General features: G+C 32.0%; 1 protein-coding gene across 1 annotated transcript; it reads right to left on the bottom strand.

The window, feature by feature from the left end:
* Positions 1–108: 108 nt before the first annotated feature.
* LOC119681063 (probable cytochrome P450 12e1, mitochondrial) lies at positions 109–2,298 on the bottom strand. The gene is made up of 6 exons (XM_038094132.1): positions 2,191–2,298; positions 2,031–2,130; positions 1,527–1,773; positions 1,333–1,449; positions 792–1,242; positions 109–730 (listed from the first exon to the last, which is right to left on the bottom strand). Exons 1-6 carry the CDS (start codon positions 2,296–2,298, stop codon positions 146–148), a joined length of 1,608 nt encoding a protein of 535 aa, XP_037950060.1. The 3' UTR covers positions 109–145.
* Positions 2,299–12,404: the final 10,106 nt, after the last annotated feature.

A 12,404-nucleotide genomic window follows, 5' to 3' on the forward strand; every position in this document is an offset into this window, starting at 1 on the left:
ATAATATTATATTTTTATAACATTATAAAATATTTTTTATTAATGTTTTAATATTTTAATTAATTGAAAAATAATATAATAAATGGAATATATAACATTTGCATTAACATCATTGTTAACATTACATCACATAATAACATATTCATTAATTGTTTCTTTCTTCAAATTTAAATTTCAATGGTATATTAGGAACCATAATGAATTTTTGCCTGAAGGCATTTTCTATAGGATAATTGAATTCAATATTGAAATTCCGCACCAAATGTGCAATTGAGATTTCAAGTTCCATGTCGACTATGCGCTTTCCTACACAACTGCGAGGCCCATAACCAAAGGGTAAATACATAAACGAATTAGCTGTATCTCCAGCATACTTAGCAGCCTGCTCATCTCGCAACCAACGTTCCGGTATGAATTCTTTAGCATGTGGCACATATTCTTCATCACACATTTGTAAATTTCCTACTGTGACCACATCTACACCGGCTGGTATACGATAACCACTTAATACGATCTCGTAAGGAGTTTCGCGCAGCGTACCTGGTCCTATAGGATATAGACGCATAGCTTCCTTAATGCAGGCGCGTAAATAAGGCAGATTATTCATTTTCTCGATTGTCAGTTTAGAACTCTTCTCCGGTAATATCTGTTTTATCTCTGCCAATAGTTTAGCTTGTTTTTCTGGATTCTTACCAATGCAAATCAATATACTAGTTATTGTGGTGCTTGTCTTCAAATATAAATAATTTAAATCAGATTTAAAAAAATATATGTATTTCTTCTATACTTACTGTATCCACACCAGCTAACATCATATCTAACGCCATGACTACAGCAATTTTTTTGTCTTTCTTTGCTAATTTCTCCAAAACACTCTTCTCTTTACCAGCTTCTGTTGTCAGTTTTCCACTTTCATCGTGTTCAATCCTGCTTAGTGCTTCACTGATATATTTATTACAGATGTCCAGCATTGTATCCAGTGACTTCATCATTTTTTTATATTGTGGTGTTTTGATATATCGCCAGATTGGTGGTTGTATTTCCAAATCATAGGCCAACTCAAACACGCTTCGTATTGTCTCTATAATAGTTTTCGATTCTGCAGTATGACGATTCTTATGAATGAGACCCAATTGTGTGTTCATAGCCACAGCAGCGACTGATTCTAGTGTCAACCGATTGATATCATCCTCAAAGTCATCAGGCATTTCCTGTGTGCTAGGATCGCGTATAGTACGTATTCTGCAAGTTTGTTTGTTTTTTTAAATAAATAAATAAAAAATAATTTATTTATTAAAAGTAAATTTTAAATATTTTTTTTTAAACACTAACCTCTCCAAAAATTCATAGTTAACATCGAGCAACGTGTTAAAGTAGAGTTTGGCATTCTTTGGTTGCATGAGTATTGGATTCACTACAGTACGTACTTTAGCCCACTGTTCACCAGAACTTGAAATATAATAAAATATTTTAAATATTTTATATATTATAAAAATATTATGTTATAATTAGAGCAGTCTACTAACGATGTTGTTAATCCTTCTACGTCCTCAAAGAATTCTGGTCTATGCACTTTTCGATGATGTTCTATACAACTGAAACCTCTACGTATAGGCCACTTGCCTTCATTACGAAACAATACAGGATAGTCTTTGGGATTAAGTGTTGCGTAGGTAGTATTATTCCCAAACAATCCTGGTATTCGATATAAATTACCATATTTTTTGGACAGAATTAAAATCATATCGTTTAAGCCTTTTTTGTAGAAGAGACCTATAGATGGAAGAAAAATGATAGAAGTGAATTAATTTAAAATAAAGTAAGGTTAATTGTTCCTTGGGTTAAGCTATCTATGGTAAGCATCCAGTGCGTCTTCATGTGGCGGATAAGAGAATGCTTTCCAGAGATGGATGGCAAGAAGAAAATTAATTATATGCAACAATATCAACTATATAAATTTTATGATGACATCGTTATATAGTTCGTATACATAAATTAACGAAATTTCTTAAAATAGTTGTAACTCTTACCTCCTGGTAAAAATCCACGTACAAACTCCAGTTTGCTGGGACCCGGTACTTCTTCACTTGGTCGTGCATTTTTTAAATTGAATTCTGTAGGCTTGCTTTCCTATTAATTTTCATACAATATCTTCATATTTTTCTTTGTAAATTGAATTTAAAATTTTACATTCAATTCAGCTTGAGTTCCATAATTTTTACATCCAATTTGTGTTACAATCCATGGAGATCCGATATTACTGAAACGCAGACTACGTTTTACTTGCTTCGACAACATTTTGCGTACTGAACTCCGGGTCTCTCATGGTTGATTCAATTGTAAAATATTTCTGTTTAACTGATAATTTCTTTGTTTGTATGTTTTTCAGATAACAGAGGCGTGGGGACAATGGTTAGTCTTTAAATGTTAGGGGATTTAAAAAGCATTTACCTAAGAACTTATTCTTAAACTATAAGGGAACATATTTGTTTGCTTTTAGGAAAGGATGAAGATATGTCTTGTAAAGGGTTAAAGGTTTATTATAAATTTTTCTGTTTCAAGGCTTTTAAGTTACAAGTGTAGTTACAGTATTTTGCATTTTTCCAAAGATATATCTTTGCATATAGGTTGGATTTTTATGTTATTAGTGTATACCTTAATAATTCGTATATTTTAAAAGACTTGTCTTCGCGATGTAGGTTTATTGAGCATTTATTTTATTAGTTGAATTAGTAGTTAATTTTTCAACAATTTAATTTTTCAGTAATTGTTTTGCTCTAAAAGGGTTAACATTATTCATTCATTTGCATTTGAAAGGCATGAAATTAAAATAAACATTTATTAAATTTATTTTTAAGTCAATTAAAATGAGATTAGATTACCTTTTGAGGTGCTATCAATAAAACTGTCGATACTCACTTACGTATAAGATCTTGGTGACTCATTCACATAACATTTATTTCAGTACTATACCAGAGACATATCTCTATGCAAATATATATCTCTGATTGTGTTCTAAATAAACTTAGATATCTTATAGTCTGCTCAGATAAACTGTTAATACAAAATTATGGATACACAATAACATTAGACCTGTTATGTCTAATACTGAATGTTAATAATAAGATTATTTTATACATTTTAACTTATAAAAATATTTTTCCCCACGCACTTGTGTTGTCTCCTACATACATACACTTACATATATGAGTATAAAATGTAAAATATATTCTTCAATAAAATTTTACATTAAATTTTTCGTTTTGTTTTTGTTTTCATCTTTGTAAATTATTTTAATTTTTTGTTATTTTGTTTATCAACTTATTTTTCTTTATTATTTTCTTAATAAATAAAAGAACAAAGAAAAGAGATCAACAAACTTTCTGTAGACAAGAAATGTTAAGAAATTGCAACATTTTCTGTAAAACTAACAGCGTTATGTTAAGCTAATGTTATGTGACTGTTATAAAATGTTTCTTTAGAGGAAGAGTTTGTTAACATTTTTTAGTTTCACTACAAAGTTATTTTTATAACAGATTATATCGTAATCTGGTTAGGACTATCCAAATTTTGAACTCGCTTATTAAATCGAATTTTTTTCTTTGTTTGTAATAAACAAACACCTTAACATTTTTAAAATCTTTGAGCGGACAGAATTAAATTTCACGCAACACGGAACCATTACTAAATTTTGATGCCCCACCCAGATCACATTGTCACTAACTTCTTTGAAAACTATTTAGTTTTATTAGTGATCTTCAGTACGTTCTTAGCGTAGCTACTCACCTAACTAGTTTAGATTATCTTTAAATAATCCTTTATCATGCATGTACCAAAAAATTCTGTCTTAAATTTCTACTAAATTTGTCGCCTTAAATTTTTCACCTTTTGCAATGAGGTTAGCAAACCTTAAAAAAGAAAAAACAGAATTCCAAAATTGTCTGCTGAATTCGTATGTGCTGTCAATGGCACTACATTTAAGACTCTTCAAATCTGACAATTTCATATGTTAACGTAAAAAATTTCTTAGCACTTTTTGAAAACACAAACAAACCCAACAAAATCCGCAAGAGTAGAAGGAAAAAGTGTGCTTGAATTCGTTGCATGACACTTGAAATGAAAATTATACCACAAGAGGATATTAAGCCACACAAAGCAACAACAACACGCAGGAAAAGAACCCAGGAAGCAAGGAAGCTCACAACAACATTAACTAAAAATGACAATTTAGGAACGTTTTCTTCATACGTGCGCTACTACACGTGCACTCGAACGGCGGAGGAGTGGGGAGGTATGTTGCAAACATTAAACTTTAGTTGCTCTATGTGCGTGTGTCCTCAAAAAGGACAACTAAGACTTTTGGTCTGTCTGCATATTTCGTTGTATCCTTGCATTGTATAAGTTGCTTTTATTGACATTAAATCGCATGTTAAGTGTAATTTTTACTTCAATCAAAGTGTGTACTTCGATGCGATACTCAAAATTGAAGTGCCATACAATTTGGTAACGCATCCTTTGTTGTTGTTATTGTTGTTGTTATTGTTGTTGTTGCTGCTGTAGTTATTATTCGAGTGCTGTTTTGTTTGCAAATTGTATTATTTACGCAATAAATTGAAGTGGCTGAACAGGAATTTGTACTTGAAGTAAGTTTTTTCTGTTGAAGTTGGTGGCTCTAGCAAAAGTACTCTGTTGTATGAACTTCAAATCGAACAAAAAGAAATGTGTTTTCCATATATGAAATACTTGAAAACTTTGAAATAAGGGGCACTTATTAGGAATATTAGACGATATCGGAAAAAGCTTTACAACAATTCAAAACTAATAACTAGTAACTGTTGTTAATTTTTTTCAATTGAAAGTCCGTCTTTTATTGCAAGAGTGGTTTTTATCCCTGCATACATAAAAGATACTAATCGAAATCTTCTTTTAACCAACAATGATATTAACCAAACTAAGCTTATGTTGTGTATTTGCTAATATAAGTCTTAAACGCTTAAAAAAAATTGTTTTTTTAAATCAAAATTTGTTAATCACATATTATTGTTCGATGTATGCCTATTAATTATATACATATTAAAAATTATTAATAATAAAAAAAAATAAATTGTATCAAAAGTATATTTCCTTTCTTTATATGCAGCCTAAAAATATGCTTTAAGCGATTGCATATTGATCTTGTTAACATAGTACAGGAGCTTTGAAACTATAAACAGTTTGAAAAATGTTAGGCAAGATAGTTGATGCAGAGGGATGGGCCTATTCACGTGGTACTAATCTTTTCAAATATCATTGATTAACATTTCCATAATGTCTGGTATGGATGCATACTGGCGTTTTCATCATTTACTTCAGAATTTTGTAGACGTTTTCATTTTTTCGTTGATCAAAGTGAGTTGAGTCGGTTATATCGAATTAAAAGATGTTGTAAATTGACATCATCATTATATTACTCGTTTGGGTTCAGAACTCACATTTACAAAAATAAGTATGTTTATTAATAATATTGATAAGCTTTAATATAAGTAATGCTTTAGTTATGTTTATTAAACTGTGAAATGCTGGTATATTAACATCTACGTTTTCTACTAAGTTGGGGAACTGTAAAGATTTCAATAATAAGAGTTCTATCTTGCTTAAATCCTTATTGGTTTCTAAGTTCGGGAACTGTGAAGATTTCAATAATAAAATAACTAATTTAAACATTTAATGACTGTTGTTAAAATTTTTGTAAATAATTTTTTACCAGTCATAGCAAGATCTCTATAAATATTGCTTAAGCGTCTTTCTATGAATTTATTTGAAGCGGTAGTTGGAGAAAGTGGACCTAGAATCAAAACATAAAGGTAAACCATGTCTCCGATCAATTGAGAAGGTATTGACCACACTTGATGTACGTAGCTGGAGAAGGTGCCCAATCAGTAAAGGCGCCTGAAGAGATATGTAGTATCATGTCGAAATCCGTCAACATTTAGTTATGGCCTTTTAAATAAGTAAGTACGTCTTTTTATCCAATTCTATGGTTGTAACTGTAGAGACCTACTGTTGATCTGGAAATTTCTTTGAAGTTTTCTTACTCTTCGCACTATATTATTTTATTTGTAATTTGGCCAAGCCAAGTTGATGATTTCTAAGTCAATTTTAAAGCACAAAACGGAACTATTTTGAAATATAGCTTTCTGTTAGTATTACTAACGTCACACAATGTGAAAGGTATTCTATATGTCTATCGATATTCAGCTATACAGACAGATAAAATATTTTATTTATTGTCTTGTTATATTGGTTGTAAGGTTGTCGTATATATTTTAAAGTATTTAAAGTGTATATTAAAGTATATATTAATTAAATTTTTTATGTTTTAAGTCTACAAAATTTGTTTCACAGTAGTGCTCTTTTATATTGAAGATTGGTCCATTCACCAAGCTCGTTACTAGACATTTACTTTGAGAGGTGTTTGTCTATTGTTGGCCTTGTACTCATGATTTCATATTTAAGATGAAGTTTATAGTCGTAAAATATGATTATAATTCATTTTCTGTGTGTCTCTTTGATTCTTGAATGGTCTTTAAGAGGATAATGGCTGATTTGTTTTTACTACGGTAATTACATATGAAAACGATTGTCTTTTCGTTACTCTTTACTTCTCGTTTCATTCTCGAAATGGTTCTTAAATAGAATGGTACTGAGTTTTTTTTATAATGGTTGTAAAATATGTTCATGATTGCATCCACCTATCTAACTTTGTTTATTCATATGATAATTAATTAACCAATTATGTTTAAATGTATTAATGTTTGCATTCAACTTTTGATTAATGGATCAGTTCTTAAGAACCCGATGATTGAATTTTTTTCAGAATTCATTTCCAAGGGGCAAAATTTTTAAAGGATCTTAAGAACTTATTCTAAAGTTAAAATTTTTTGATAAATTAAAATTTATTAATTAGTTCCTAAAAGTATGCTTTAATTTAACTGATCTGTTTCTTATTTCAATGCACTCACTGTCAAACTGTTTTCGATATTATTTATAATTTCATTAAAGTTGTTTATTTTAGTTGTTAACTTTTTTGTTACTTTTTTCAATTTCTCTTCAACTTAAATTTTCTATTTTATTTTCTTATTTACAAAATTTTTTATCACAAATGACACACAAACAAGTATTTTACATAAATTATTCAAAAGTATTCATTTAGCATCGAATAAGACGAACTTTGCCATTCGATTGCACTTACATGGACACTATAACATATCACATACACTGACACACCAGTTTACACAGCACAGCTATAACATTATTCTTTCATTCTTAAAAAGGACTTGCCTTATCGTCTCATTTCAATGCGATATGTCCTGCATTTTATTTTGCTCCTTGTTGCATTATTAAAAAGTTTTTCATTTCCTTCAGTCCTGAGTCCAGTTGAAATGTCAATTCTTGCAATTGAAGTACATAAACTTTTACTCTTGCCCATTCGCAGGACTTTTGTTGTCCTTGCCCGTTTGTATGCAAGGCTGAAGGCATAGGAGTTCGTTTGTTATGGAAGAAGTAAACTTTTGTATACATTTTTAAAGACAAAAATTTACAAATAAAAGGATAAAAAAACAATTTCACAAACTAAATAGCACGAAGGAAATGCATTGCATGAATGCTTGAACGAATCAATGAAGGCATGCATGAATGCCAGAACGCCAGTATGCAAGAATGCAAGAAGGAGCAGTAGTTGCAGTAGTTCCTTTAAGATAACCAAAAACAACAAACAAAATAAATGGAATTCATTACTTTTTTTTTATCTTGATATTTTCGAAATTTATTTATTTTGTTGCGTGCGAAGTTTTTTCTTGTTCCGTTATTGTTCCATCAATTTTTTATATTTTTCTATAATTGGATAATATATAAATTCTGCATACTTGTTGAATTTTAATATGGAAGATGAAAAATTTAATTCATACTTATAAGACAACTATGCCTTTCTCGACGATAATACTAACTACACGATTTAAAAAGTCATTTTAAACAATGATATATTGTATATGAAGAGCGATCAGTGTCAGGTTCTTGATTTAACAAAACAGTTTGAGTGGCATGTGTTGATCAAAACCTTCATTCAATGTATCATACCAATAATTTAGGGTTTGCCATATTGCAATATGCATTGCTGAACAACCGCTGAACGCGTTGAAATTTTTTATAACTTACTGTAAAGGTTTTCTCGCCGATTTGACTGAGCTGTCATCCTGTAATGTTAGGGACCTAGCCAAGTTTATAGAACCGTCAGGTTTTTTTACCTTTTCCTTTACCTAATGGGGAAGTCGTTACCCTCGTTCGGCGTTGAATGCATACTGATCTAAATCTATGTTCCTACCAACGTCATTCCTGTGGTACCACAAAGGGTCATCATATGAGCTCAAGTGGACTTTTTGGGATACAAGGCCGCCACTCCAACCTACCTACCTACCTACTGTAAAGGTATTGAATCAGTAATAATTGTGTTGACCGTCCATACTTCGGTCAACTAATTAGCGAAAAATCCTAAATCAGTGAAAATTCACAAGTAAATATCAAAAGACATACAAAATCACTGTATGGCGTATAACTTGTTTTGGAACTGTGATAATTATTATATTTGCTGAATTTTTGCTGCAACCTTGAGACCTACTGTGCCCCCTTCTTCCTATTTTTGGTTTATTTAAGTCTAAGTTTTTGAATGGAGTGCACTGGTACTCTTTAAGTGCTCAACTGATGACTTAGAGTATTTCTCCAAGTTCAACTTAACCTATACATTGTAATGAACCTACCTTGCAGGGGTTTATTTCTTTCTCTGACATAAGATGCCCATTTCGGTACTTCCTTCGTTTTTATATCAGTGTCCGTGAAACTTCTCGAGTTTTCCAACCTAATAGCAGGGTTCAAATAATATATTGAAAACAAAAATTTGATTGAAATCACAATCATAAGTGTGTACCTAAACGATTAATTTCGAAACCACAAAATGTATAACCCTCTGTCTAAGAAAATACTCCATTTCTTAAATTAAAATATCAATTTAACTCAATTTAATTTATAAAAGGTTCCTTTATTTATAAGAACTCATCCATCCTGACCTCTTTTCGCATTTTTCCTATGCCTCTTTTATAAGATGTCTCCTTGAAAAAATTTCAATTTTTCATTTTTTTTTTAATTTCAAATTCAATTGATTAAAATCCAATTCGATTAGCAATGCTTTGATAAAATAAATTAAATTTATTTACGCGCTCGCACGCTATTAACACCGCATAAGCATTGCACCGCAATCCAAACAATATCCTGCGAGCTTCATGCAGCGTCCTTAGACGGGTGCGAAGGTTACGAAATTGCAAAATTGCTATATCGTCGTATTGAACCGAGGAAGAAAAAAAGCGAATATTTTTGTAGAATCAATTTCAAGAAAAATAAATGAAATATGCATGGGGGTAGCAGTCCTTGCTCTACCGTCCCTGCTTTCCTACTTCCAGTGTTTACATTACGCATTCTGTGCTCTGCTTTCTGTGAAGGATTCATTCACATTGTAATTTCATTTGCACATCGCTTGGCTTAAAATAACAAAGTAACTACGACTTTCCTTGGAAGAACTGTGAAGAGCGAAATTAAAAGTTTTCTATATTTTTTTATTCATCTCATTTTATTTATTTGTTATTTTTATTTGGCAATGACAAACCATTAATCATGTCCTGTCACTTAAATGTATGCATGACTACGATGCGCTTGAACGCACGCATTTGCTAGGATGATTTTTTCATTGCGTTGGGGTGCGTTAAGCGTGCATCTTCTGGGCACGGGAGTAATGTTAAGGAAATTAAGAAAACCAAAGTTAATGTAAATGGAAAATTCAATTGCGTAAATTTTTACAATCGCAATTTTGTTATGGAATACGAGTGAAAACCAGTTGCAATAGTAAAATAGTATTCTGATGATAATATTTATTCAAGTGAGTCAAGGAACTACTCTGAACTAAGTTGCCAATGTAGTAGGTAGCTGATGTGATTTTAACAGTCACAATAATGTCATTTAATAATAGTTTCAACTAATATTTTAGATAACTTTGGCGATAACATGAAGAATGATTTGGATTGAGTCTATTGATTTCAACATATCTGGTACAAACAAGTCTATAACTTCGATACCTCATCCATTAGCATCCCAGAAAAATTTAATCAATATCGGTTTGATGGTTTTCCCGTACGTTCAGAACAAATGAATATATATTATAATGAAGTAGATAGATCGATAGAGGGTCAATTGTCGCTTCAAACACCTTTTTCGTTTAAGTATTTTCATCTATTCTAACGACTTGACCAATCCAACAAAGCCGATGGATGTTAGATCGCTTAATGATATTAATATCGTATTAAAGCTCATGGTTTATTCAAATGCGATAGTCGTCATCAATTGGTAGAGAAATAAGGAGCTTACGAAGAATTTTTTTACCGAAAACTCCCAGTGCAACTTTATTATGCTGTGATCGCGCTTAATATTCTGTGCCATACAAAAGCGCAGATAAGATGAGCGATCTATTAAAGGAAAGTTTTGTGTATTGATAGAGAGTTTAATGTCCCAATTGCTTATGGAACCCACAGTAACTATTGGCAAAGGTAATTCTTCTTCTATGAAGAGGTTTATGCTAACTAAATATGCTAATAGTTCATGCACCACACTTACTTCAAGAAGTAGGCTATGGACATAAAATTATAGTAGACAGAATCCTACTTAATATTTATTTAAAAGATTTGATAGATGAATTGCAATTTTTAGTAGCATAGCTTGTATACAACATTCATTTCCATTTAACATCCTTTAATAACATTTCCTCATTTCTTCTTCTAAATGGGCGTATTTACAACGCCTACTTCAAGGCTTCACCTCTATAAATTGGTAACCTGAACTACAAACGTTTTTCCTTGTTGGTCATCAACTACAACATCAATGCGAAAGCAACTGACACGTGACACCCAAAGTCATTTCAGTGCACTAACAATACAGATCAATAGAGTTTTTCTCATTATCCTTACAGGATAACCTCTTCTGTAGATAATTTACACATTTGTATGACAAAAACTTCAATCGGAACATGTCAAAATTACCAAATGTCAAAGTGCAGCACAGCGACGGTCACAGCTAAAGACTCATGCACACATGAAGTGACAGTCAGCAAGGACTGACTACGTAGAAACGAACTGACTGACGAACTCACAAGAGTTGGGGTGGGGGTACATGTGACAATAAGATACGCAAATGAGTTAGTGTCAGAAAACTAATAATGTTATCGCTGCTGCTACTACTGTTGCTGTTGTTGTTGGTATGTTTGTTGTTGTTGCAATTATTGCCGCTTTTCAGCTAAGATGTCATGGAAAATTGGAACCAGTAACATTGCTTTTCTTGGCAGTATTTGTACATTTGTGGGTGGCTACTTGGCAACACGATTGTCGCACAAATCTAATAAAAGTGGCCACCTACAAAATTGCATAACATGTCTGCATAATTCCGCTCCTCCGTATGGGAGATCATGTGTACGGCCAGCTAACATGTCCAAGTGTCATAAACTACGTACACTGGCACAAGTACGAGTACATTTGCGCCCAGAACAACTTTACTCTTCTCTTCTCTTCTCGAATACACAAGTCACATACTCGTCCATGTTTGTTAACATGCACTACTCTGCCACACCCACAAAGGCGTCAAGTTGTGCAAGTAATTTGGAAATTTCTCTGGAACGCTAAAATGTCTGTTCGTGCCAAAATTTGACTTTGATTTGCAATTTATTGGCAATATATAAACGTAGAATTGCACAAACACACAAATCTACAATATACCTACGAATTTATCGATACTTTTATGTATATGTGTGTGTGTGTGTGTGTGTGTGTGTCTGTTGGAACACATATCCTTCTCGTAGTCGTATCTGTTCATATATCTTATATAACATGCACAAGAAATACTTGAGCTGATTAAGTTTACGGGTGGGCTCAGCACTGAAGTACACATTTTCCAACAGGCGAGCACAAATTTTTGCTGCAGAATTGTCGTTGCTGTCAACGTTGATGCAATTATCGATAGATTTATCGTTTTCTATTGTTGTCTTAGCAGTATTCCAAAAAAAAGACATACAAAATTTCCTTTCTGCAATGGAATTGCAAGCGATTTGTATGTTTGTGTCAGTTTGGTGCGATTGCGAATGCGATAGCTTTGACATTCTTATTGTGAGGACGGACGAACATCGAATCTACGCCATTTTATGAAAATTCCTAAAACGAATGACAATTTCATTTTCCAAATGGACAACATTTCTGTGGGAGTTGCTTCAGTGCAGCATACATTAAGACCGAAAAGTTTTCGGAAATTCTCATTTAAAATTCGCGCGCTGTATATTTTTC

This window comes from Teleopsis dalmanni, chromosome 2 (assembly GCF_002237135.1).
Source record: "Teleopsis dalmanni isolate 2A chromosome 2, ASM223713v2, whole genome shotgun sequence".
NCBI lineage: Eukaryota > Metazoa > Arthropoda > Insecta > Diptera > Diopsidae > Teleopsis > Teleopsis dalmanni.